At 32.6% G+C, this 24,620-nt stretch overlaps 1 protein-coding gene across 1 annotated transcript; it reads right to left on the minus strand.

Annotated features, from left to right (window-relative positions):
• Positions 1–274: 274 nt before the first annotated feature.
• LOC148939285 (ceramide phosphoethanolamine synthase-like) lies at positions 275–24,306 on the minus strand. Its single transcript, XM_089107255.1, has 4 exons — positions 24,033–24,306; positions 18,870–18,987; positions 7,731–7,881; positions 275–1,123 (listed from the first exon to the last, which is right to left on the minus strand). The coding sequence occupies exons 1-4, from the start codon at positions 24,230–24,232 to the stop codon at positions 726–728; spliced, it is 867 nt and encodes a 288-aa protein (XP_088963381.1). The 5' UTR covers positions 24,233–24,306; the 3' UTR covers positions 275–725.
• Between the last annotated feature and the right edge of the window lie 314 nt (positions 24,307–24,620).

Consider the following 24,620-nt stretch of genomic DNA (forward strand, 5'->3'; position numbering starts at 1 on the left):
GCCAAAACTGTCCAACAAATTACGGGTCTGACCAGCAGTGTGAGGTCTCGCATTGTCATGAAGAAGGACAATTTCCTTTGTCAGCATGCCAATTTTTTTTGGTTTGCTTTTCTTAATCGCTCTACAGAGTTTTCTGAGGGTTAGGTAGTGTGTTTCTGCATTGATAGTGGTTTCTCCGTTGCATGAGGTCGACCAAAAAAACACTATGCCTATTCCCAAACACCGAACCCATGATTTTGCGCTGGGAGAGAGGATGTTCGGCCTTGAAATTTTCAGGGAGTGTGTGTGTTTTCATTCCATGTTCTGTTGCCACGATTTGGGCATGATATGTGAAACCCAAGTTTCGTCTCCAGTTCAACCGGTTGCCACCTTAGTGACAACCGGTAAAAAGATGACGATGACGTAAAAACATCAGTCACCTCTCAGTTATTGGAGCCGGCGGCAAGTTCTTAAAAAGACTTTACTTTAAAATTAGTTGAGAGGTATGATAAGTGTTTCAAAACTTGGTAACTATGTCAAAAAATAAAGTAGGCACTTTCTGAAAATAAATTTAATTTTTGGAAATAATCTTTCGTATGTGTACTTAGGTACGTATACAGAATGAGGGCTGGGGTCTTCGCTCCCCGTAAAATTCCAGGTCTTTAGCTTCATGCAAAATATTGGAGGTAAGATCTCTTGTAAGGTATACATAAAAATTCTGTCAAAACAAAGTAACCAAATTTCGATTATTCCTTTTTCCTTTTGTGTACGTTTAAAGCGAACAATTTATATTTCCCTGGGATAACCTTACCAAAATACTCAATTCCATTCTTTAAATAACTCCAGACCCAAACAATATTTTTTTTTTGTATAATAAATTCATACTCATTGGGTACAATACCATCTATATTCGATTCAAAGAAATAAAATAAGGGGAACCATATCTTGGCTCGCTTGTGATCTCCCTGTTTCAATGTTCGACTATTAGCTAGGGTGTGATAGTAGAGGAAAAGACGAGACGTCAAGTAAAAAGCGACAAACACATCAATAGAATAGTGTTCGTGTCCAGCTAATATGAGGAAAACTCCAAATATGTTGAGAAGCCATGAAACAATGTGAAGCTGGAACAACCTCCGAGGGGTATCTGAAAAATAAAATTTAAAGAAATAGTGGTTTCATTTAATTGAGGGACAATTCATACCTTCTACAGTGCCACAAATCACTATAGTCTTTTCAACACTTGAAATTTATAAGCATTTGCCCCACCCCCCTTACACCATACTACTTACCAGTCCCACTAAAGCTCATCATGGTCGTTGAACATGGGGAGTGGTATGCACTCGAGAGATAAAAGTACCTTTCAAACTAGCTTTCAATTTGTGAGTATTGAAGACTTTATATTTGTGTTAGATACTAAGTCTCACAAGCTAAACCATAATCTGTGAAGTTTAAATTGAAGGCTACCATAAGCCTTCTATCCGTTCATTAATTCGTAACGTCAACTAATTCATAATAAGAATTTCCTAGGTGGAATGTTGGAACATTCCCTATGAAACCTTATGATTATTTAAGCAATAACAGATTAGTAATAATAGACGCAGCCTAGAATTTACCATCTCCCTGCAAGAGAAAAAAACGAACAAAAGTTAATAATGTTGCAGTATTTGGAAATAAAATTACACTTCTCTGGCAAAATAAAAAACAATGCGTTTTTATTCAAATCTTCGCCCTGTTTCCTTAAAATATTTGTTTGCTTGCCCCCCCCCCTCCAAGAAAAAACAAAACTTGCATTTATGATGTGTTTACTCTTTATGACATAATAAATTTTAAGGAGATAAAACTGAAAAAAAAACGAGGAAAAGAACGTTTACAACACAGAAGAATTTATGATCACAAAAACGTACATATTCAGATTGTAACAGAATTTTCGCAGCTGGGAGGCACCACGGTTGGGAGTTTGCCCACTTTGATCAAATTTATCACTTTGATTCTACTTTTTTGTTTGCCTAATTTTGAGTTGCAGGAGGGGGGGGGCGGTAATTAACCTTGCCCAGGACATCGAAAAAATTAGGAACGGCTCTGAGCATGCCCCAAGTATTCCATAGTTGGTGCTTTCTCCAATTTCCATCCTCTGCCTACACGAATGAACAAGCGTTTAACTCTGATTTCTACATCACGGTCAATATAATTTTCTTCCAACTAAAATTTGCTAAAAATTGTACAATTTTCCAATTCCCCAGTTCATGTAACAAAATTGGAATTTTCCAAGATTATACAGAAAATTCTCCAAAAGACTTTCGGGGCTATAATATTATACATTTTCTGCAAAACAGTAAATCCAGGTTTATCTAAGGTAAAGTTTTTTTCTGGGAATTTCAGATGAACCTAAAAAAAAAAAAGAGAATACAGTGGCATCAATTGAGGGACAGGGGAGCATGTGCCCCGTAGGTCTCTTGTCCCCCAGCCTCCAGATTTTGAAAACTGACTTTTTTTGTGTGTTTTCAATGGGAACACCCCTTTTAGGTGGTTTGATTCATAAAAATAAATTTTGCCTCCCAACTGTGAATTTTCGTGAATTGACGCCACTTCGCTACGAACACCATATGCTAGTCGTTCAAGGATGTGCGTTGTGCGTTCAGAGAAGCAACATTTTTCTAAGTCCGTTGATCTTTTTGTTAATATTCAGTAAACAATGATAATGATAAAAAAAACGAATTAAAACATAATACCTAATATACTAATATTTACGTATTTATATGCAGACAATTTTTCAAAATAACCGAATTATTATAATCTGTGTAGTACTTCTGCATACTGAGAGGGTCCCCCCCAAATGAAAATTTTGGTTCAAACCAGCGCTTTTTCTATGGTTAGCTCTTTGAAATCGTAAAGCAGCCTTCTACGTACAACACAAATCAGGCTTAGCATCTACTAATTTTATTCTTAGATAATACAGTTTTTTGTGTTATCTGAAATACAGAGTTTCAGATAATTGTGTTACAGCACAATTGCGGAATAACACAATCGTGCTATTTTTTTCATTCATGAAAAATTGTTTTTAATGAATAAATTGTGTTACATGTCTGATAATATGGTTGCTTCTATCAGAACAACTGACGGTGTGAACATAAAAATCTCCCCTTTGTTAGTGAATCAGTATAATCATTTTGCTAGCTTTTGCATTTGCTTTTAAATTAACAGATATATTCAAAACTAGGGCCACAATGGCCAAAAAGGTTGGGCCATGGTCACAGAAAAGAACAATAAAACAATAACAAAAAGATAAACAGAAAGGTAACAGTTTAGGAGAAATTTTGGTGCAAAAAAGAGAAAATTAATAAAAATAGTTTTCAGAACTGGAAAAAGTTAATTATTAATAGGGTTAGAGATAAGATAAATAATATGACAAATAAACGTAATAATGAGGTAATTTTTTATAATTCTAAGATAAAACAAGGGATTGCTAATATAAAGAGGGATTTTATAATTGTACCCATTGATAAAGCAAATAATAATTTTACAATAATTTGTCAGAAGCTATATTGTGATGTCTTAAGAACGGAGCTTAGTAAAACGAATACACATAAAAGGGTTCAAGAGGTTAATAATAGTCTGTTGAAGTGAATAGAGGATACACTTTTAAAAAATTGAATATCAATATTTATGATAATGATAAAATTTTTCCTTGTTTATATTGGACGCTAAAATTTCATAAAAATCCCCAGAAACCACGCTTTATTCCTGATGCAGCAAGATGCCCTACCAGAGTTGCGGCGACTGACCTGTCGTGTATTTTAGGAGAAATTAAAAATAAATTTAAGTCATATTGCTCGGGAATTGAAAAATTTTCTAAGTTTAACCCATATTAGAGTGTCAATAATTCGTTGCAAGCAATAGATTCTCTGGCTTTAGTTTCAACCAAACGAGTGGACTCGTTTGATTTCACTACATTATATACAAATTTACCAATTAATTTAGTATTTATAAATTTAAAAAAGATTATTAAGAAGGCTTTTCTTTTGTCTAATTTGGCTTTTTAAAAAATTGATACATATAATATGAAAACGAAATGGAATAGATACTTTAAAATTTCCAATAGTTAGAGGTGTTATAGCATAGATATGATTTATGATCAACTAGAATTTGTTCTTTTTAATACTTTTATAATATTTAATGGTAATCTATATAATCAAAGTATTGGAGTTCCTATGGGGGGTAATGCCAGTCCATTTATAGCGGACCTGTTTTTAAGCTATTTAGAATATGATTATATGATGGATAAAAAGAATCCAAGTAACATAAAATATTTGCTTTCAAATAATAAAAGATATTTAAATGACCTTCTGGTGATAAATTGTTCAGATAAAGCTAGAATCCAGTAATGGGAATGGTAATTATGACCATTTTCTAGATTTAGATATTAATGTTGCACCTAATAATATACTATTTTTTAAAATATATAATAAAACAGAAGATTTTAATTTTGAAATAGTTAATTTCCCATTTCCTTAAAAGTAATATGCATTCGAATATAACATATTCATCGTATTTTTCCCAACTATTTAGATATGCAATAATTTGTACTAATTACATCAATTTTAAAAATAGATGTAAAATACTTAGCAATAAGCTAATCGTAAGAGGGTTTGCCGCCAATAAACTTGCTTGGCAATTTAAAAAGCTATGTTTTCAATATAATCAACTTTTAAATAAGTATAATAAAAGTTATCAAGATATTTTGAATGATATTTTGCGGTAGCCTGTTGGATGAATTTTTTTTCTCTTTCCGGTTTATTTTTGGAGTTTAGGGTTCGTTTCGACACATGCAGGTAAAGAATAACCTAGGATATTTGGAAACTAATTCGTAGAAATTGAGCAAAAGTGAAAAGGTTTTGGTGGAGTGTTAGTGTTATGCAAATAAGGGGAGTTATACTGGCTGAAGGTTATGCTTTCAGAGTTGGGACGTGTTTAGTTTGATTTAGTGCTAGATGAAAGTTGGTTAATGAAGCTTGGAAAATTTTTTTTGGATATATTTTTATATTTTTAGGGTATTTTGGTTTTTATTCATAGGTATTCCACAGGTGTCACTACATAGGGGTATGCCATATTGAATGGCATGGCACGCTCATTTTGCCTGGGTAATGAAATTTAAGCGCCGAAACCTATATAGGCAATGAGTTTTCATCTGATGAGCCCTGATATGTGGTGATTACCTGGGGAATATTAAAATGTTGTAGATTTAAGGTGCTATGGCTTGGTTTTGGGACGATGACTTATACTCATTAGTGCTGATTTTGCTCTATTTTGGATTTGATTTTCGGATTATTGGGTTGGATATACTGTTTTGTCCTAGGCGATTGGATGGCTGAGTAAGGTCTAGGACCTTGTTCAAGTGCTCAGTTATCTCAGTTATTAAATTAGGAAGACAGTTTTTTTCATTTATTTTTTTTTAACTATGTAATTACCAGTAATATATTATAAACATAAAACACATAGAAAGAGCAGAAAAGGGCAACAGCAATTCTATCCTTATTATACATATACCTTTATTAATCATCTTCCATTATCCAGAAAACCCTCCATTCTCCAAAAACTATCTCTGTGATGCATTACCTTGCGGACAATCTTCTCCACGTTTTTAATAATAAGTAAGCAATTACTCTTCAAACTACTACCATCTAGTCCTTCCTCTCATCCCAATTGCAAAAATTTTCTCTTTCAAGTCCTTCAACTCCTTACGAATGCACATAACTTTCTGGATCCTCATTATCCGCACACATCGAAGAAAAATATGTACCCAACCCTGATCCAAACCTCCCCAAACATTTCCTTCTTTCTTCTAGTGGCATAAAATTACCCGTTTATGAAATAACCCACCTAATGTCCCCCCCCCCCCAGTAGAGCATCGCCTTAAGGTAATAATACTCAAATGAAACGATCACAATCTAAATTCAATGATAAGTATATTTTGAAGAGCTTGTAATGCCTGTTAATTTTTGTAAAAAATTTGAGGGACGGTGCTTTGCATAATATTCAAAGGACTGCAGTAGAATAGCAAATACATTTTGGTGACTTTATAGCTAAAACAGATGTCTCCAGTAGCCAAGCCCCTCCCCAGAGGCATCCAAATCCTGGGTACAGTCCTGTTCTAGCGTATTTAAAAAGTTTCATAGCATTTAAAACTATCGTACATTAGGGACTAAACCTGACAAATCAAGTTTAAGGATGGATCATTAGTGCTCACAATGTTAGAATCAAATTCGTCTATAAGAATGCTAGCCATTTAACGATATTGTAGGTCGTCTAAATGACCATAGGTTCAATTCTAAGGGGAAAGGAGTTATAAAACGCTCCTCAGGGAGGGAGAGGGGTATTTACAAAAAAGACCAATAATTTTGGTCACGATTTTTCAGAGGAGAGCGGGGTCGAACGAGAAAATCTCTTTGTGGGCAGGATTAAATAATTCCGGAGACCACAATACCTAATCAAGACAAAACAAAAACCGTAACGAAGAAGAAGAAAAAAAAACAACAAATAAGTAGAATCATAGCCACTGAAAAAAGGAAAAACAGAATGCAAATATTTCGGTCAAGATCTCCATAGTGCAGAATTAAGAATAAAAATAGAGATAAAAGTCCATAGGACAATATAAAATAGCAAACCTTTAAAACAAATACCACGGCAACACAAAGATTTTTTTTTTCACCGCAAAGGGTTTTAAGGTTTGTCTTTTTATACTGTCCTGTGGACTTTTATCCGTACTTTTAATTATTATTCTTCATTCTGCATTGAGAACGGTTGAGTGGAGGTCTCGATAAAAATATTTGCATTCTATTTTTTTTTCCACTGGCTGTGACTATCAACTTTTCTTTCTTCGGTACAATGTTTCGTTATGTTGGCAGAATTTGAAAGTTTTTGGGCTGGGGGAGGCATCGGCAAACAAGATTTGTGAGGATACAGCCCTGATAACCCCGTAGTATTTACATGAATGCCAAAAAAGATAAAAGTGTTTCTTGATTGCCAAACTCTGGTAGGTGCTGTGTTATAATTCTCGTCTCCTTCTGCAAGAAAAACCGGCATGCATTATGCTATGGCGTGAGTTGGGGGGGGGGGGGTCTCGCCTAAATTTTCGAGACTTGAGGCCACTGCAAAAGTTATGAGAGTTACTTAAGCTTACTATGCATTTTGTCAAATACTATGAGCTATCATTTAGGAAAATGGAGTATCAAAGATTTTTTTTATGAAAAGAGAGTATCAAGGGAGTATCAAGGAATATCAAGGAATTTTTTATGAAAAGGGAGTATCAAGAGAGTATCGAGGATTTTTGTATGAAAAGGAGTATCAAGGAAAGGGAGTCTGACAGACATCCAAAACATTGTTTATAGGATTTTCAAGTGAAGGAAAAGATGTGTTTGGAACTCAATACCAAACTTATGAGACAGGACGTTAATAGCGATGGGTATTTTCTTTTATGTCCTTTCTAATGATGTTCAAGAAATTCTATAATGAGCACAATCTTAGAGGACTTAGGAGTCCGCGTGTTGCATGAAGCACTAAATCTTTTAAAGACGGTACCTTTTGCCCTTTCGCAGTAATTTTTTTCCGGGTGAAATATCAAGTTTTAAAGGAGTAGTAATACGAAAACAGGAGAATTGGCAAAAATAAATACAAGAGAAAAACAACCGAAGAAAAAAAAGAATAACGAAGAAGAACAAATATAAGACAAAAGAAGAAAATCCAGAAATACTTACATTCCGTGATGAAAAAGTTCATAAGAGTTAGAGCAACAGTGTGTCCTGAAAACATATAATCACCGCATGTCCTAACACCATTGGTTGATAGGCCCATCCCTGTCCAGATATGATAAGCTTGAGATAGTTTTGCCCAAAAATCACCGTAGGGCTACAATAAAATATTCCTTGAAAGTCTTGGTTAAAACAAAACGACATATACCTTCCCTTCTACTAAAACGTTGGCGACGGAGGTGGCTGAGTTGGACTTAGAACAAATAAATGTTTGAAATTGATAAAATTTCACCTATTCAAGCTAGATGGATTCATTAACCTGATAATAAATCTCTTAATTAAAGTATGAGAATCAATAATCAGAACAAATCACTTTATGATCAGTATATTATAACTAAGTGACATACAATTGGAATAAAAACTCTTTAAAAGCAAAAAAGCTCTAAACGGTAGTGCATTCACACTCAAAATAAATAAATTTATGATCAATATATTTTAAAGCCGTTATATACAATATTAATTAAAATTTAAAAGCAAATACTTACTAGACAGAAGTAAATTAATAATCAGAACAAATCAATTTATGATCAGTATATTTTAATACAGTTACATACAAGAGGAATTAAAACTCTTGGAAAGCAATTAATTAATTTACTTCAGTTACTTAATAATCAGAACAAATCAATTTATGATCAGTATATTTTAATCCATTTTCATACAAGTTGAATTAAAACTATTTAAAATCAAACAATTACTTTACCGCAGTAACTTAATAATCAGAACAAATCAATTTATGATCAGTATATTTTAACAAATTTACATGCAAGTTGAATTAAAACTCCTGGAAAGCAAATAATTACTACACTGCAGTAACTTAAGAATCAGAACAAATCACTTTATGATCAGTACATTTTAATACATTTACATGCAAGTTGAATTAAAACTCTTGAAAAGCAAATAATTACTTTACTGCAGTACCTTCATAATCAGAACAAATCAATTTATGATCAGTACATTTTAATACAGTTTCATACAAGATGAAGTAAATCTCTATAAAAGCAATCAATTACTTTACTTCAGGACCTTCATAATCAGAACAAATCAATTTATGATCAGTATATTTTAACACATTTACATGCAAGACTAATCAACTCTCTTGTTAAGCAAACAAGGACAAGACTGCAGTGCCTTCATAATCAGAACAAGTCACTTTATGATCAGTATATTTTAACAAATTTACATACATGTGGAATTAAAACTCTTGGAAATCAAATAATTAATTGAACGCACTGCCTTCTTAAGTAGATTTTAAAAAATTTACATGCAAGTGGAATCAAAACTATTTCAAAGATAATAAGGACTTGACTGCAGTGAATTCATAATCAGAACAAATCACTTTATGATCAGTACATTTTAATACATTTACATGCAAGTTTAATTAAAACTCCTGGTAAGAAAACTAATACTTCACTGCAGAACCTTCATAAGTATATTTTAACAAAGTTACATGCAAGTCGAATTCAAACTCTTGGAAAGCAAACAATTTCTAGACTGCAGAGCCTTAATAATAAGAACTACTAACTTTGTTAACTGTTCCTAATACAACTGTTATACACTATTTGAAGTCAAAATATATGAATTAAATTTATCAATAGAACGGCTGTGCAATATTACAAAGAACAAATCAATTTACTTTCTGTACATATTAACACAGTTACTTACAATTTGAATTCATTCTCTATGAAATAACACACTTTCTTATAGGCCGTACCTAATTCATAAGAACAAATAAATGTATGTAAATGATATATAATAACATATATATACAATTGGACTTCATACTCTTTGAAAGCAAACAATTTCTTTACTGCAGTGCCTTCCTAAACAGAACAAATTACTTCCTGATCAGGATATTTTAACACAGTTACATACAAGAGGAATTATAACTCTTGAAATGCAAATAATAACTTGACTGCAGAGCCTTCATAATCAGAACAAATCAATTTATGATCAGTACATTTTAACACAGTTACATGCAAGAGGAATTAAAACTCCTGGAAATAACATAAATACTTTACTGAAGTGACTTCATAATCAGAACAAATCAATTTATGATCAGTATAATATAACCCAATTACACGCTAGTGTAATTAAAACTCTTTAAAAGAAAATTATTTCTAGACTGCAGTGCCTTCATAATCAGAACAAATCACTTTATGATCAGTATATTTTAACACATTGACACGCAAGTGAAATAAAAACTCTTTAAAATCAAACAACTAATTGACTTAAGTAAAGTAATAATCAGAACAAATCACTTTATGATCAGTATACTTTAACTCATTTACAAGCACGTGGAATTAAAAATATTTAAATTAGAACTATGACTTTAAAGCAGTTACTTCTTAATCAGAACAAATCAATTTATGATCAGTATATTTCAACACATATACATGCTAGAGGAATTAAAAATCCTGAATAGCAATTAATTACTTGTCTGAAGTTCCTACATAATCAGAACAAATCACTTTATGATCAGTACATTTTAATACATTTTCATGCAAGAGGAATTAAAACTCTTGGAAAGCAAATAATTACTAGACTGCAGTGCCTTCATAATCAGAACAAATCACTTTATGATCAGTAAATTTTCAACCAGTTACATGCAAGATGAATTAAAACTCTTGGAAATCAAATAATTACTAGACCGAAGTGAATTATTAATCAGAACAAATCAATTTATGATCAGTATATTTTACCAAAGTTTCATACAAGTGGAATCAAAACTCTAGGAAATCAAACAATTACTTGAATGCAGTGAATTCTTAATCAGAACAAATCAATTTATGATCAGTACATTTTAATACATTTACACACAATAGGACGTAAATCTCTTGGAAAGAAAACACTTACTAGACCGCAGTACCATATTAATCAGAACAAATCAATTTATGATCAGTATTTTTCAACACATTTACATACTAGAGGAATCAAATCTCCTGGAAATCGAACACTTACTACACTGAAGTGCATTATATATCAGAACAAATCACTTTATGATCAGTATATTGTCAAAAAGTTACATACTAGATTTTTTAATACTATTTGAATTATATCTCCGAATTAACGTAAGTGAATTATTAATAAGTACACATAAATGCATGAAAATTACAGTTAATAATATAAACATACAATATGAATAAATTATATTTTAAATAAAAAACTTAATAGAAGTAAGTTCATACAGAAAAATAACAACTAGAATGGTTATCAGTACATAATAAAGCAGTTTCATACAATAGTATTCAATTCTCTTTAAAAGAAAACAACGTATAAACGGAAGAGACTTATAAATACGACCAAATAAATTTATTAACTTTATAAAAAATAACATTTTCATACAATATGACTTAATTCCATTTGAAATAAAAACATCTATAGACGGCAGTTCCTAAATAATAAGAACAAATAAATGAATTATCAGTATATTTTAAAGGATTTACATGCAATATGAATTAAAACACTTTAAAATAAATAATTCTATAGACGTATTTGACTAATAACAACTAACTACTCTATTTATTAACTGTACATAAGAAAACAGTGACTTAATTAAGGTCTTAATAAACTTTAAAAGAAAATTATTTATTGTCTTACGTTACAAATTTCAAAGACCCAAACAATTTACGATCTTTATAATATAAATCAGTACCATGAACTATGAATTACTTACAATAGTAATATCAAAATCTATAAACGTTAGTTCACTCACACTAAGAATAACTAAACAGGTTATATATTTATTTTAACGGAGTTATATGAAATATGTATAAAATATCTAAATTAGATAACAATCTCTAAACGGCAGAGTATTCCTACTCAAAACAACTAAATGTATTATAAATATATTTTATCTCAGTTATATGCAATATTAATTCAAACTCTTTAAAAGCAAACAATTTCTAGACTGCAGTGCCTTCATAATCAGAACAAATTACAGTGGAATAATTCTTGCAAGGAAACAAACTTTAGGGCAACGGGTGCAATATGGGTACTCGGTGTTTCATCTGTCATTTGAATGTCTAAATAATTTCATTTTATTATAAGGGTAAAGGCTTTGTGGCGTAAGAAATTATTTACTCATAAAACATTTGGATTTTAATAATGCATAAAGAGATTGTTGAAAGTCCATGTTAGTGTTTCAATAAACGAAAAATTGTTGAATTAACTTTTCAGACTTTTTATTTCAAACACTTCGCATCTGCCCGGTCAACAGTTGTTTTTTCAAATGAACTTCAGTTCTTTCTTAGAAATGACAAAATGCGAATCTAGGTTAAGACTCAGTGATATAAAGCAAACTGCATTCGACATCTAAAATTTTAGGGATCAGATAGTCACCTAATTCAGGAATAAGAGTTATAGTCAGAGTTGAAAAATGCTAAGAGCACTGGAGCAGGAGTCGTTACTTACAATTGAAAATATATATTGCCTCAGTTGTGGGCCGATTTATTTTGCTAGGGAGTGTCTTTTTAGCCTTTATCCCGACTTTGTTTATTGGTCACACTCTACGATGCCTTGTTTTTTTTCTGTTTTTCAAAAAGTTCATACTTATTTTAAAAGAGAAATTTGAGCAATATTGCAATTTTAACCTCATGATTATCTAGATCAGAAAATTGTGAATTCAATGGTGTATATACTGTTTTAGTTTGCTTCAGAATAAAGACATGAAAGACTCCTAATTAGACCCTACTTTTCAAAAATATTTCTATTATTTTTTTTAATGTTAGAAAAAATATCAAATTACTCAAGAGCAGAGTTTTGCTATCGTATGATACCTCTATCTTAATTCTGCACTGAAGTACAAAGAAAAGTAAGCGTCAAGAACTTTTACACGGCAAATTGATACAGAGTGAAAATACCTTAAAGACACAAAGCTTTTTAAAATGAAATATGAATAAAAAGGCTAGTTTCTCACCTTTTGTTTTTTGTAGCTTCTACAGCCACGTGATTTAATTTTTTTTTTTTTTTTTTTTTTTAATGAAGGGGGTAAATTGTGTTTAATATACAAGAATAGAACGATAAAAACTTGGGAATTCCTTTAGATATTAGGCGGGATCAGGGTAGCTAAGGTTTAAGAAAAAATGACTTTGGGGTTGGTGGGTAAGAGGTAGACTTCCTACATAGCGATTTTGAATTGCATTAAAACCGGAATAGATGAGTTCTTCTACCTTTAAGTTTAACGTAAATGAATTTTCCACAACTAAGAACAGATGACTCAGCCTAGAAAAACTAAACCCCTTCTACATAACTTAGTTCTTTACAGACTTCCGTTTCCAAAAGACTCGGCTCCGTGAAATCAATTCTTATTTCTTTTCACAAAAAAAGATAAATCATTCATAGTTTTTAAAATTTACAGCTGATCATAAAACAAATTTCTTGTATTATTCGTATTACATTAAATAACACAGAAGAAGACTAAACAAGAATCCAAGCAATAATTACATTTGAAATAGTTAGTTTAATGGCCAGGATTGGGGGGGTTGGGGGGGGGAAGACATGTTTCGAGATTTCTAAGAGTTGTCTTTTAAACAAGTTTTAGGGTTGGCATACTTTCAAAGCTTTAATAAATACCTTTCATAAGGTAAATTTACAGGGACAGAGTCTGAAGCTGATTTTAGAGGGTTTTTAGCTCGCTTTTGGCTGAAAGAGGCCCTGTATTTTTCTTCTTTTAATTAAAAATAAAAAGAAAAGCCGATGCAGAGTTTGCATCAAAACTAGGAACATTGGAAACATCCCTTAAATTAGAAAATAGTAATTGAAAATATTTTTTTTCCAATTAGGACCTTCCTTCCCTCCTCCCTTCCGGAACTTTTCTGACCTAACAATAGCATTTTTATGCAAGCATGGACTGGTTAAGTCTATATGCGATTATATCCATTCAATTAACTAAGCTCATAAGGGCATATTTCGACATTTTGCTTCTTTTGCAGCAATTTTCTTTTCAATTAATTTGACCTTACCTGTAGAACGTCAACACTGTTTTAGCTTCATTAGGAGGCTCAATATTGCTTCAAGATAGACAACCTCAAAAGTGTGTTTTTTCGGTCTGTATTTTTCGTTATTACCCAGATAGTAGAGCGCATTTAAAATATACCAAATGAAAATGATAATAATATAAGGAATAAGTTTACCCCTAATCTTAATTACTAATAGCTTCATTATAATGGCCTGTAAATTCTGGAAGACAATTGTTACAATTTCAAGTCTCTAATTTTGTTAGTTTTTTTGATATGGTCTTATTTTAATTATCATTACTAATTTGCGTTAACATTAACGCCAATTGATGGGAAAATGTTGATCATGATCAATTGCGTTTTACTGATGGTTGAAGAGTGAAGGGGGGCTGTGTACGTGCACGTGCGGGGCTGTGTACGTGCAGAAAATGGATTCATTATTTATCGTTTATTCAATGCTTATTATTTCCTTCACATTTGTCTATTGTTCTGTTTTTCTATAAGAGTATGTTCCCATTTTGTTTTATTCTGTGTTTCTGTTTTTATGCTCAACTTTCTTTGCCTGTTGTGAGCGAGTTACATATTGCGTTGATATAGATTTAATATTTAATATAAATTGAATTAAATTAAGTTATTTATGAAAAATAGTATTCAATTGACAAATCTTTCTTTTGTCCCTAATTACTGAGGCAATGTGACCTTTTGCAAATTAGTTTTTGACTAATTTTCCAATAGTAAAGGGTGGTCCGTCTAACTTTTGGAATTCGAACCGGCAGTGCAAAAATAATCTACTGAATGTTTTCTCAAAATTATGAGTTTATAAAAAGATTGGATGTTTTCATTCAAGAATGAAAATTTATTGACCTTCTTATAAGTTCAAGTCGTGCAGATTTTCTCGCTTTAATGATTTCTTCAATACTCAATGCTAACTATTTCTACACTAGTTACTTGGAAGTCTGCAATACTAATTGATAATATATTTGTGGATGGAAAGCTACTTGAATGTTCGTTTGCTGATGTTTTAATTACAGATGGATCGAAATATTTTTCTCTAATGAGTAAATAAGAATGATCACGTAAATAAAAAATTCTTCCGTGATTTAAGAGAAGACAATTTGAAAAAATTTGAGATAGAAATGAGTGATGTAGATTTTTCCCTAGTATTTGAAGAAGATAACGCATTGGTTGTGTATGATATTTTAATTGGAACACTAACAAGAGTATTAAACAAGACGTGTCCTCTTAGAAGACTTAAAGGGCTAGGACAAAATTCCCTAGAAACCCATGGATTGTTTCGCTAAACTAGTTAAACTGAGTTGCTTACTCAGTTTAACTAGTGCTTTTCCTAGTCCCGAAGAATGACTTATTATGTTAAAACCCAAGTTGAATCTAAGAAAATTCTAAAATTATTGTGAACAGCAGCAGAAGACAGTTCAAAGACAATGTTCACGAGACACTTTTTCCATGGATTACTCAGGCTATTCTAAATTTTATAAACAGCAAAAATTAACTTTATAAAGTATATTTTCCTGAACAATCTATTATTAAGTTTCAGCAATTTAAAACTTATTGGAATATCTTAAACGGGTTGAAACGGAAAGTTGAAAAAATTTATTGGCAAAACGAGTTTTTGAAGAATAAAGGTGACATGAAAAAAAAACCCTGGTAAAGCGTGAATTCACTCCTGGGTCAAAAGAGTAAAATAGAGGTTATCACTGAACTACAAACAGAAAGAGGAAATTTGACCTCCCGAAAAGATATCGGGAATTACTCGTGTGAATATTTTTCTAGTGAGGGTGAAAAAGATGCTCAGAGAAGAAATTAACAGGCTTCGAAATTAGTTCAGTCTGATGTTCTAGTAAGTATTAAATTGATTTTTAATCCTTGTGATGTAAATGAAGTTGGACAAATTATCAATGGATTGTATTCAAATTCAAGTGGTGTAGATGGGATTTTCCAGAAGATTGCCAAATCGGTTCAGTCAGTTATAACACCCATTCTATGTCATTTGATTAACAATCAATGGAAAAGGGGATTTTCTCGGAAGCTTTGAAGGTCGCTAAAATAATAGCATTACATAAAAGGAGGTAAGAGAGATGGTCCTCCAAACAAAAGACACATGTCGATTCTCTCCTTTTTTTCTAAAATATATGAAAAGGTAATGTAATGTGATCCAATCCAGTAGTGTGACTGGAAAGAGCTTAATAATCACAGTTCCAATAACCACAGACGAAGTTCCAATAATCACAGGCGAGATCACGGCTACTCTTACCAGAAAAGTAAATGAATTGTGCGTTAAGTTTAACAACTTTGTTGAGTTAAGTCCCTCTCCTTTCCTTTCCGGAACATTTCCTTTTAATAGAAGCCACCAGTATCCTCGAGGTAAACAAAGGAGAGAAAGCTTTTGCGGTTCCTGCAAACTCATCTGTAAAAGGTAGACCATCTGGTGGGGTGGCCATCTTAGTTAGTGGCGCATTAAACCCTGTGTTATACAAGACATCTGACTTTTTCATTGCTGTTAAGATCCATAAGACAATCGTCTTCTCTGTGTATATGCCTACTGACTATAGAAACAGTAAATCTGAAGTGAAATTTAGTGGGGCATGCAGTAAGCTTTCTAATTCTATTAGGAGCTGTCTTAGTCAAGGTTTCGAATGTATTCTTGCCGGAGATATGAATTGTGATTTAACAAATAATAATAGTGCAAGAACCCAATTATTGTTAGCCTCCTGTGACGATCTGTGCCTGACCATCAATGATTCTGACTTTACTTATGTACATAATTCTGGCTCTACCTCTTCTCTTGATTTTATGTTAAGTTCATCGACGATTGAGACGCATGGTGATTCTCATGTAGATCTGAGTGTTTGTACATCAGATCATTTTCCAATTATAAACAGTTTTAAAATAATTAAAGCAGCTAATGCTGGTTACACCAAAAAGTGGATTACTAGAGAGAATTGGAATAAGTTTGATCCTATCCTCTATCAAGCTATGTTAGATAATATTCTAGATAAGATCAAAGTGCCTTTTCAGTTGCTTCAACAGAGTCTGCATATACCAGATAGGGAGAGACAAGTGCTACTTAATATTTGCTGCAGTGAAATAACTCATGCTTTATTATGTGCTGAAACGGCTGCTGTCCCCACACGCAAGGTCAAAGTTGGTACTGAAATTCCTAAGTGGTCGCAGAACCCAGTTTTGAGTGAAGCTTGACGTCGAGCAAAATTTTGGCTTGGGATGAATGGAATAATGTGATCGGCCTAGATCTGGCGTTGTTAACCAGATTCGTCGTTATAGTAAACGTGAATTTGGAAAACTTTTATCTAAGCATAAATGTGACGTTATTCATAAGCATAGTGAGAAGATTAGTCAGGAACCAAATATTGTATGGAAACTACTTAAACGAAAAAGTAGTATTATAAAGTCTGAAACTACTCCCCCAAATGAACATGATTGATTATCTCACTTTACGGCTGAATTCTCACCCCCTGATCCTGTGCTCGAGGATAAGTTTAATGGGGAGCTTGATAAGTGTTTTATGTTGTGTAGGTCTAGGTACAGTTTTGTTGTAGGTATTTCTAATCTTGTTTGTTCTATTTTAAAGCTAAAAAGAAGAAATCTAGAGGTTTTGATAAACTATGTGGCTTACATTCCGTTCATGCCAATGATAAATTAATTTGTCATCTGCAGCTACTGTTATAGACAATCTTTAACTCCGGTCTCGTTCCATATTTATTTTGTAGCAGGTTAATTACACCAATACTAAAAAGAGGGAGAAATCCATCTGAATGTTTGTCGTACCGTCCTATAACCGTGTCGCCAGTTTTATGTAAATTAATGGAACTACTTGTAGTGGATATACTCATAGATAAGTGTTCTATTCCCGATGTGAAAGATTTATGCTCGCAAGTCACGACATGCGCCGGGCTTTCGATTCGGGGATTCATTCCCAGCTACTCCTGTCGACTCTTAAGCGCGCGGTTGACCAGTCTGTGATATTAGCATTTAGAAGTATGTATAATAATCTTCAAGTACAAAATAATATACCGTCAAAGGAGGGTCCAGTTTTATCTTCACAAATAGTCCAAGTGAAGAAGGGTATTGGGCAGGGTGCAATATCAACGCATCTACTTTATAATAACAGCATTATAGAAGCGCAAAAGTATGCTAAACCAAGTTTTATATTTCGTGGTGTAGATATAACGTTATTAAATTATGCAGACGATATTCTTAATATAAGTAGATCTTTAACTCGTATTGAAGAGAATTTTGATATTCTTAATGAAATGTATGGAGGGATTGGCCTGTCATTTAATTCTAGTCAAAGTGAGTTTATTGTTTTTAATGGTGATTGCTCTGGTGCTGTTTGTAAATTTGGAAATCAGCAAGTTATGGGATCTAGTTCCATCATGTATTTAGGACTGCCAATAAGCTAAGATATGATGTCTACTCGCGCTGGCCTACTTTGTAATTTTTCAGAAAAAGCCTGGAAAGCGTACGGAACTCTTGTTTCAACAAAGGTAAAATACAATCGCCGAATTCGTGCTAGACTATATAATGCGCTAGTAATGCCCCATGTTTTAGCACTGGCTCCGTTTTAGAAGATTTTTTCTTTAACGGATAAGAGAAAACTTCGGTCTACATTCTATAAATTTTTAAAGTTTCTATTGAATGTTCCTCTATGGGCCAAAAATTCATTTTAAGCAATAAGTATGGTGTTGCGGAGCCAGTTGCTGCCATTTTGAAACACCAAGCCAAGTTTCTGAGGTCCTTAGATCCATCTAATAGCCTAAATTTGGCAATAAGCCCTTGAGTTACTCTTTATTTTAATAGCTATTTGTTGTTAATTGATTGTTTTCATGTGTTGTGTGAGTTTGTTGCATTAGTGTCTTTTTTTTTCTTTTTTTCTATTATTTCTCTTTTGCTCCATTCATGCATTTTGTATGCACTTTTTTTTGAATGGGTTAATAAAATTATTATTATATAGTGGGGATATGAACAATGTTATAATGAAATGCACTTATGTCATAATGAAACTATTATAATGAAAATGATGAAAAACACTGCTGAATAGTCATACAAAGTGGAAACAATGACACTTGTAACAAAATAAACAGAAGTAGCTTACTCTTGGCGCACAATCCAAATGAACTCCTGGAACTGAGAGAGAGGTAATCAACATTGTAATACAGCGAAGAAGAAATATTGATCCGGATAACGCACAAAACCGTCGAAGTAAAATAAACCTGCAAAATATTATTTTAGCCTTTTAGTCTTTTCTTATATAAATTTATCCTTTTATTCGTTTGTCCAATTTTAGTCTTTTCGTTAAATTTTCCAACATCTGACAGATTATCGTAATAAAATGGCTAACGTTGTTTTCAAATCCAATTATTGATCATGACGAGGTATGAATATTGAAATGTCCAGCAATAATGTAACCATAACTTAACTTAACCATAAGTTAACCCATAACAAAGCTCAAACAGTATGGAAAGCTGATAGAAGAAAAAACTGAAGTTTGTCTTGACTTGGTTATGCGCCCGATGAGGCATGAAGATTTTTTTTTAATGAATTTTTTAAGAAATATCATTCGAATATTAATTTTCAATTTAAGTTTTGACTTCGTTATCGGATTTTGGACCTAATATTATTTCAAATAAGTGGATAAGCTGAAACATAGTTAACCCGACATAATTCTGCAATATACAGAATTAGCATGCGTTAAGCTCTGAATCTGAAATAATTTTTGTAACTGAAATTCCTACGTGAGAGATACTGACAAAACTTTGTTTTTAACGTGATTATACTCATTCAGTAGCATAATGAAACGTACAGCATACAATAGAACACACGTAATATAAAATGTAACTAATTACGTTGGCGGTACCTCAAGTAATCTGGCGGTACCCCAAAAGCCAGCGTAACTTCTACGCACCACGGATTTCTGTTTGTCCCGTCTCTGGTGGTTTGCATAACCGTCTGGCTTCTCTGGCAAGTGTACTTTCCGTGTGGTTTCAATGTGCCACACTATTTGGCCTCAGGTACCATAAAGATCAAACTCCCCCAATTCCCCCTCAAGGAAACATCTCTGGCTTAGTACAAGATTATTTTCCTATACTAAGCTAATCTAATCTCAGCCTCGCTGTAGGCTCCCGGACTCCACATAGGCTAAAAATTCAAAAATTATAAAGACAAGATTTCTTACTGTATTCACTTTCACGTATTTACAAGAACTCAAAAAATGAACTGAAATAAAGAACTCTTACAATTAATGAAGAAACTTTTCGACACACCTCCGTGCACGCACCTCAAACTGAAAACCATTAATGGCCGAATCAAATTAGACTCCCAGTATCATTTAAGGAATAGGGAATAAGAAAAAGGAATAAGAAACAGCAACAAATCACTTAGAATTCAAAACAAAATATGACTTAAAACTAAAGAATAACACAATAATTATGCTATTGTGGAGTTTAGATATTTCAGAAAATTACATCTGAATAAGAAAAGTGTTAAGCAGGAAGGGTGAATTGAACTCATGACAGAATTTCTTAATTAAGCTGAAATTCCTGATTTGCCACCCTATTACTCGAAACTAAATAATAAAACGAATGATTATACCAATTTTAGATATTCCAGAGGCCATAGGCATTGTACTAGATGATTTTGAATGAAGCCGAACAGCTAAAGTAAAAGGCATGGAAAAAAGTCAGAGGTAATGAGATAATATAACCAGTATCAAAACGAATACATTAAATCGTAACTAAAATATGTTGATAGAAGAGAAATAACAGTGAGAATAACAACGAGTTCAAGAAGAAAACAAGACCTATAAAATAGGCAATTATTTGATGCATTAACAGGACAGAAGAATTGAATTCACGCCAGACTTTCTAAACTCAATTGTTATTGCTTATTTGACACTTTATGACTTAAAACATAAGAACAACCAATATATTTACTCTCTTTAAACGAGCAACTGTCATTTATTTAAAACTTCTTTTTTTTAGAATTTTGTAGTTTTTTCGTACTTTCCCAGAGTGGTTACATCGAAAAAAAATACGAACATTTCATAGGACTTTTAAACGAAAACTTTATTACGAATATGTAATAATCATGATGTTTCTTTGTTTTATTAAAATGACTAATATTTCATTTCTAACACTTTTAACAGTTCACAAACCCGTTGCAGAACATTTCTTAACAATGATATAGCGTCCACTTTTCATTAATTTTCCTAATATTGTGCGGTTGTCCGAAACCCGGTTCCGTCTGATACTAATACCAAGCTTTTAGAACTGTAAATTTATGCTGTATGAGTCATCGCTCTTCTGTATTTTTCAGGTTTAGCTAATTAGTGCATTCCTTCCAGACGTCTAATAATAAAGCTTGGCCCGGGGTTTAAATATTGAAATTGAAGATAAATGAAGTTAAATTTATAAAAAGAGCATTTTTCTGAAATAAAAGGGGCCAAAGATCCCAACAGTTATATAGGGCGTCGATAGGTTATTATCGAAGTTTCAGTTGCAGGATTTTTTTTCTTTAAATGGACAGGTATTGCACCAATCACCAAACTTTTTGCAAGAAAACGACCCAAGGCCAGGTTCATTAACGGTTATAAAAAATGTGATTTTAAAGAGAGACGTTGAGCATTGTGGAAAACCTAGAGTTTTCTCTAGGTGCTTTTACCTGTTGCGAGCTTGCTATTGACACTGAATAGTAAAGTTCAGAAACATCTATTATCTGTAAATTTGGCTTTCATATATCGCAGGAATTTTCTAAACATGTCAGAATAGAATCTGTCTTCATTGTGATCATATCAGTTCAATATATCGAGCTATATTTTCTATTGGCTCAAATAAATACTGAATCTTTTACCGAATTTCTTGTGACAGAGCTTTAAATTTTGATTTTGGTAAGCTGGTTTTTGTCGTTTAACAAGAACAAAGGGGGAATTGACTCAACAGCTATCAAAAGAAAATTCTGCTCTTCCCCAGGTAATTAATATTTTGCAAAATTTATCTATAACAAAAAACGGAAAATTGTGTTTCGTCAATTCTTATGTAGAAACATGTTTATTTCAGAGGAGATTCGGGGAAAACTCTGTCAAGATTCGGGAAAAAAAAGAGTTTCAGGGTCTCTACTTCACAGAATGCATAATACAATTAAAACATTGTGTAACCAAATACGATTTCTCATTCAAAACGTAAGAAAATTGTTTTCACAAATTGCGAGCCCGCATTTTACTTTTCAGTGAAATTACGAATTTTTTAGATAGAAGCTTTTGGTTTTGAGCGAAATGATATACAGGGTGCCAACTTCCACAAGTATGCACACTGGCAGTGTGACCTCGGTTAGATCGATTCTACTTTTTTGGTTAACTCTGATTGAATATGCATGTTTTGGCATTTGGACCAAACGGATATCTTCCGTTTTGCACAAATTTGTGGATAGATGGCAGTAATAGCACTATAAAAAAAAAAAATGTAAAAAGAACCCTTTCGGCTAACTCTGATTGAATCTTTATCATTTTGCTTTTGGAAATAATGCGGGGCCCCAAAGGCGTCAATAAAGTTGTCCGTAAAGTTATTAAACCGTTTTCTTCGCATAACTTCTTTGACTCTATTACTATCAAAATAAAGTTAAAATTTATTTAACTTTGTCAAGAAAGCCAGCAAAGTTCAACCAATAGCAGAAGACTTATAGAAAATTTTAAATAAACAGCACACAAATATGTGTCTTCATTTATAATAGTGTATACTTATTTAAATGTTTTGCTAGGTAATAGAACAAGAGTTAGACAAAAAAGAAACTTCAATATGGCTTAAGAAGATGGTTTTGTCAGCGCCACATCTGATTAATTCAGTTATTTACAGAGAAAAATTGATGTTAGTAAAAAAAAAGTAAAATTCTTGTATGAGCAAGACAAACTTTATGGTGAATAATTTCATTAAAAACTTTATTAACTTTGATGACGCCGTGGGAGCCCTGTATAAGGATATCTTTAGTTCTGTATAAATTTGTGGATAGATGGCACCGGTAGCATTTTTTGAAGAAAACATTAATTAATGAAAACATAGCATAAACAAAACTTCTTGGGTTTAACTCTGATTGAACCTATATATTTTGGCTTTTCAACAATAGATTTCTTTAGTTCTGTACAAGTTTGTGGATGCATGGCACTAATAGCACTGTTTTAAGAAAAAAATATTCTATTATTCAAAGTTTTACCATCTTAAATGTCTAACTTCTTGTTAGACATTTGTAAACAAGAAGTGTCTTAGTGACAAAAAGTACCAGCCGTGAAAAACCAATGAAAGCAGAGCCGGCATATAGTAAAAATCCTGCCGACTGGTCGCGAATAACGAGAGAAAAACAAGTTATTTAAAAACTGGTCACACTTCCATTATTATAGTGTATCTTTATGTATAAATCAGAGTTTTAATTAGTCTCAGTCGTTATCTTACAAGGTTTTTAAAAATGCTATAGATTTATGAAGTAATTGGCAATAATATGAAGAAGGAAAGTAAAAATTGGAAGTTCTATTATATTCATAACCGTAATCATTTGAATTTAGTGATAAAAACTCGCTTTCAACTAGTGTTCTGAATTTGCTTTCCAATTCCAGCAAATTAGCTTTCCAGCGGAAAGCTAAGTCGGTTTCGCTTTCCAGCTCAAGAAAAAACTCCTTTAGACTTGGGACTTTGGACCTCTTCTGGCATATAATGCTACAACTGCGCCTTTCCAAGACGACCTACCAAGAACTACCGAGAAACATTTGCTAGAGATGATTTGAGCAGTACGAAGTCTCTGTCAAGACATAGCTAAGTGTTCTTTTCTGCCAGTCGTGTCTCTTGTTATTGGGATCGACATGATAACGTTCATCATAAGGAAACTAGACTTCGATCATTCATACCATGCAATTTCATCCACACCGTCATCCAAAGCGACTACTACATCCAAAGCGAAATCTTTCTCATTGTAGTTGTAGCGGTAGCTGCAACCTAGTAAGGAACGAACCACGGCCCTTAGTAACCAAAATTAAAAAACGCGTTTTAAAAAAACTGGCAAGTGAGAAAAATATATACAAGGACATCGAAACCTTCTGCTTCATTAAATATATTATTAGACAATACGGTTAAATTTGTTTGAATTCTTTAAATTTATTAGCCATATCTCAAAAATGTTACCGGTTGTATAGAATCACGTGATTTTATTTTAGCATAAATAATTACATGGGTGTCACGGACACTTACAGATTATATAAAGTAAAATACTATTAGTTTACCTATGCCTATGCATGAGAAGAACTGAAATCCAAATGACGAGCAATAGAAACCCAGTGATTTCACAGATGAAGAATGCCCAGGGTATAAGAGGCAGATTATCCAGGATTAAGTCAGGCAGTGGTGGGTACTTCTTCATATCTGGTACTCGGTCATGAACGAAAACCATTACAACAGAAGTTAGTAGAGTAACTGTTAACATGTAGACGACACTTACTGCTGTCTTAAAATAACTCGGTTTGAGATTGGAAGCAAAGCGGTTTCGTGGCGGATGAAGATGGTCTGAAATGAAAAGTATATGAATGAAAAGAAATAAAACAAATAAACGTTGATAAGGTATTTAAGAGTTACATTTTATTTACACAGTTTAATTTTTTTTTAAGTTAAAAAAAATTATCAGGCTAAGTTGTTACAGACAACGGTAAACTGTGTCAAGCAAAAATGACCAAACGACGTCACTAGCCTACATATTTTTCAGCTAGAATGCCTATTTCAATCAAAATTGTTTTTCAGTCTCCCTATAAAATTTCTAAAAAAGAATACTTTGAATACATATTTAAAAAGAACACCAATAACATATTTTAACAGAA

The sequence above is a fragment of the Artemia sp. Qi Xiang Cuo genome, chromosome 21, assembly GCF_049724085.1.
Source record: "Artemia sp. Qi Xiang Cuo chromosome 21, ASM4972408v1, whole genome shotgun sequence".
In the NCBI taxonomy this organism is placed as follows: Eukaryota; Metazoa; Arthropoda; class Branchiopoda; order Anostraca; family Artemiidae; genus Artemia; species Artemia sp. Qi Xiang Cuo.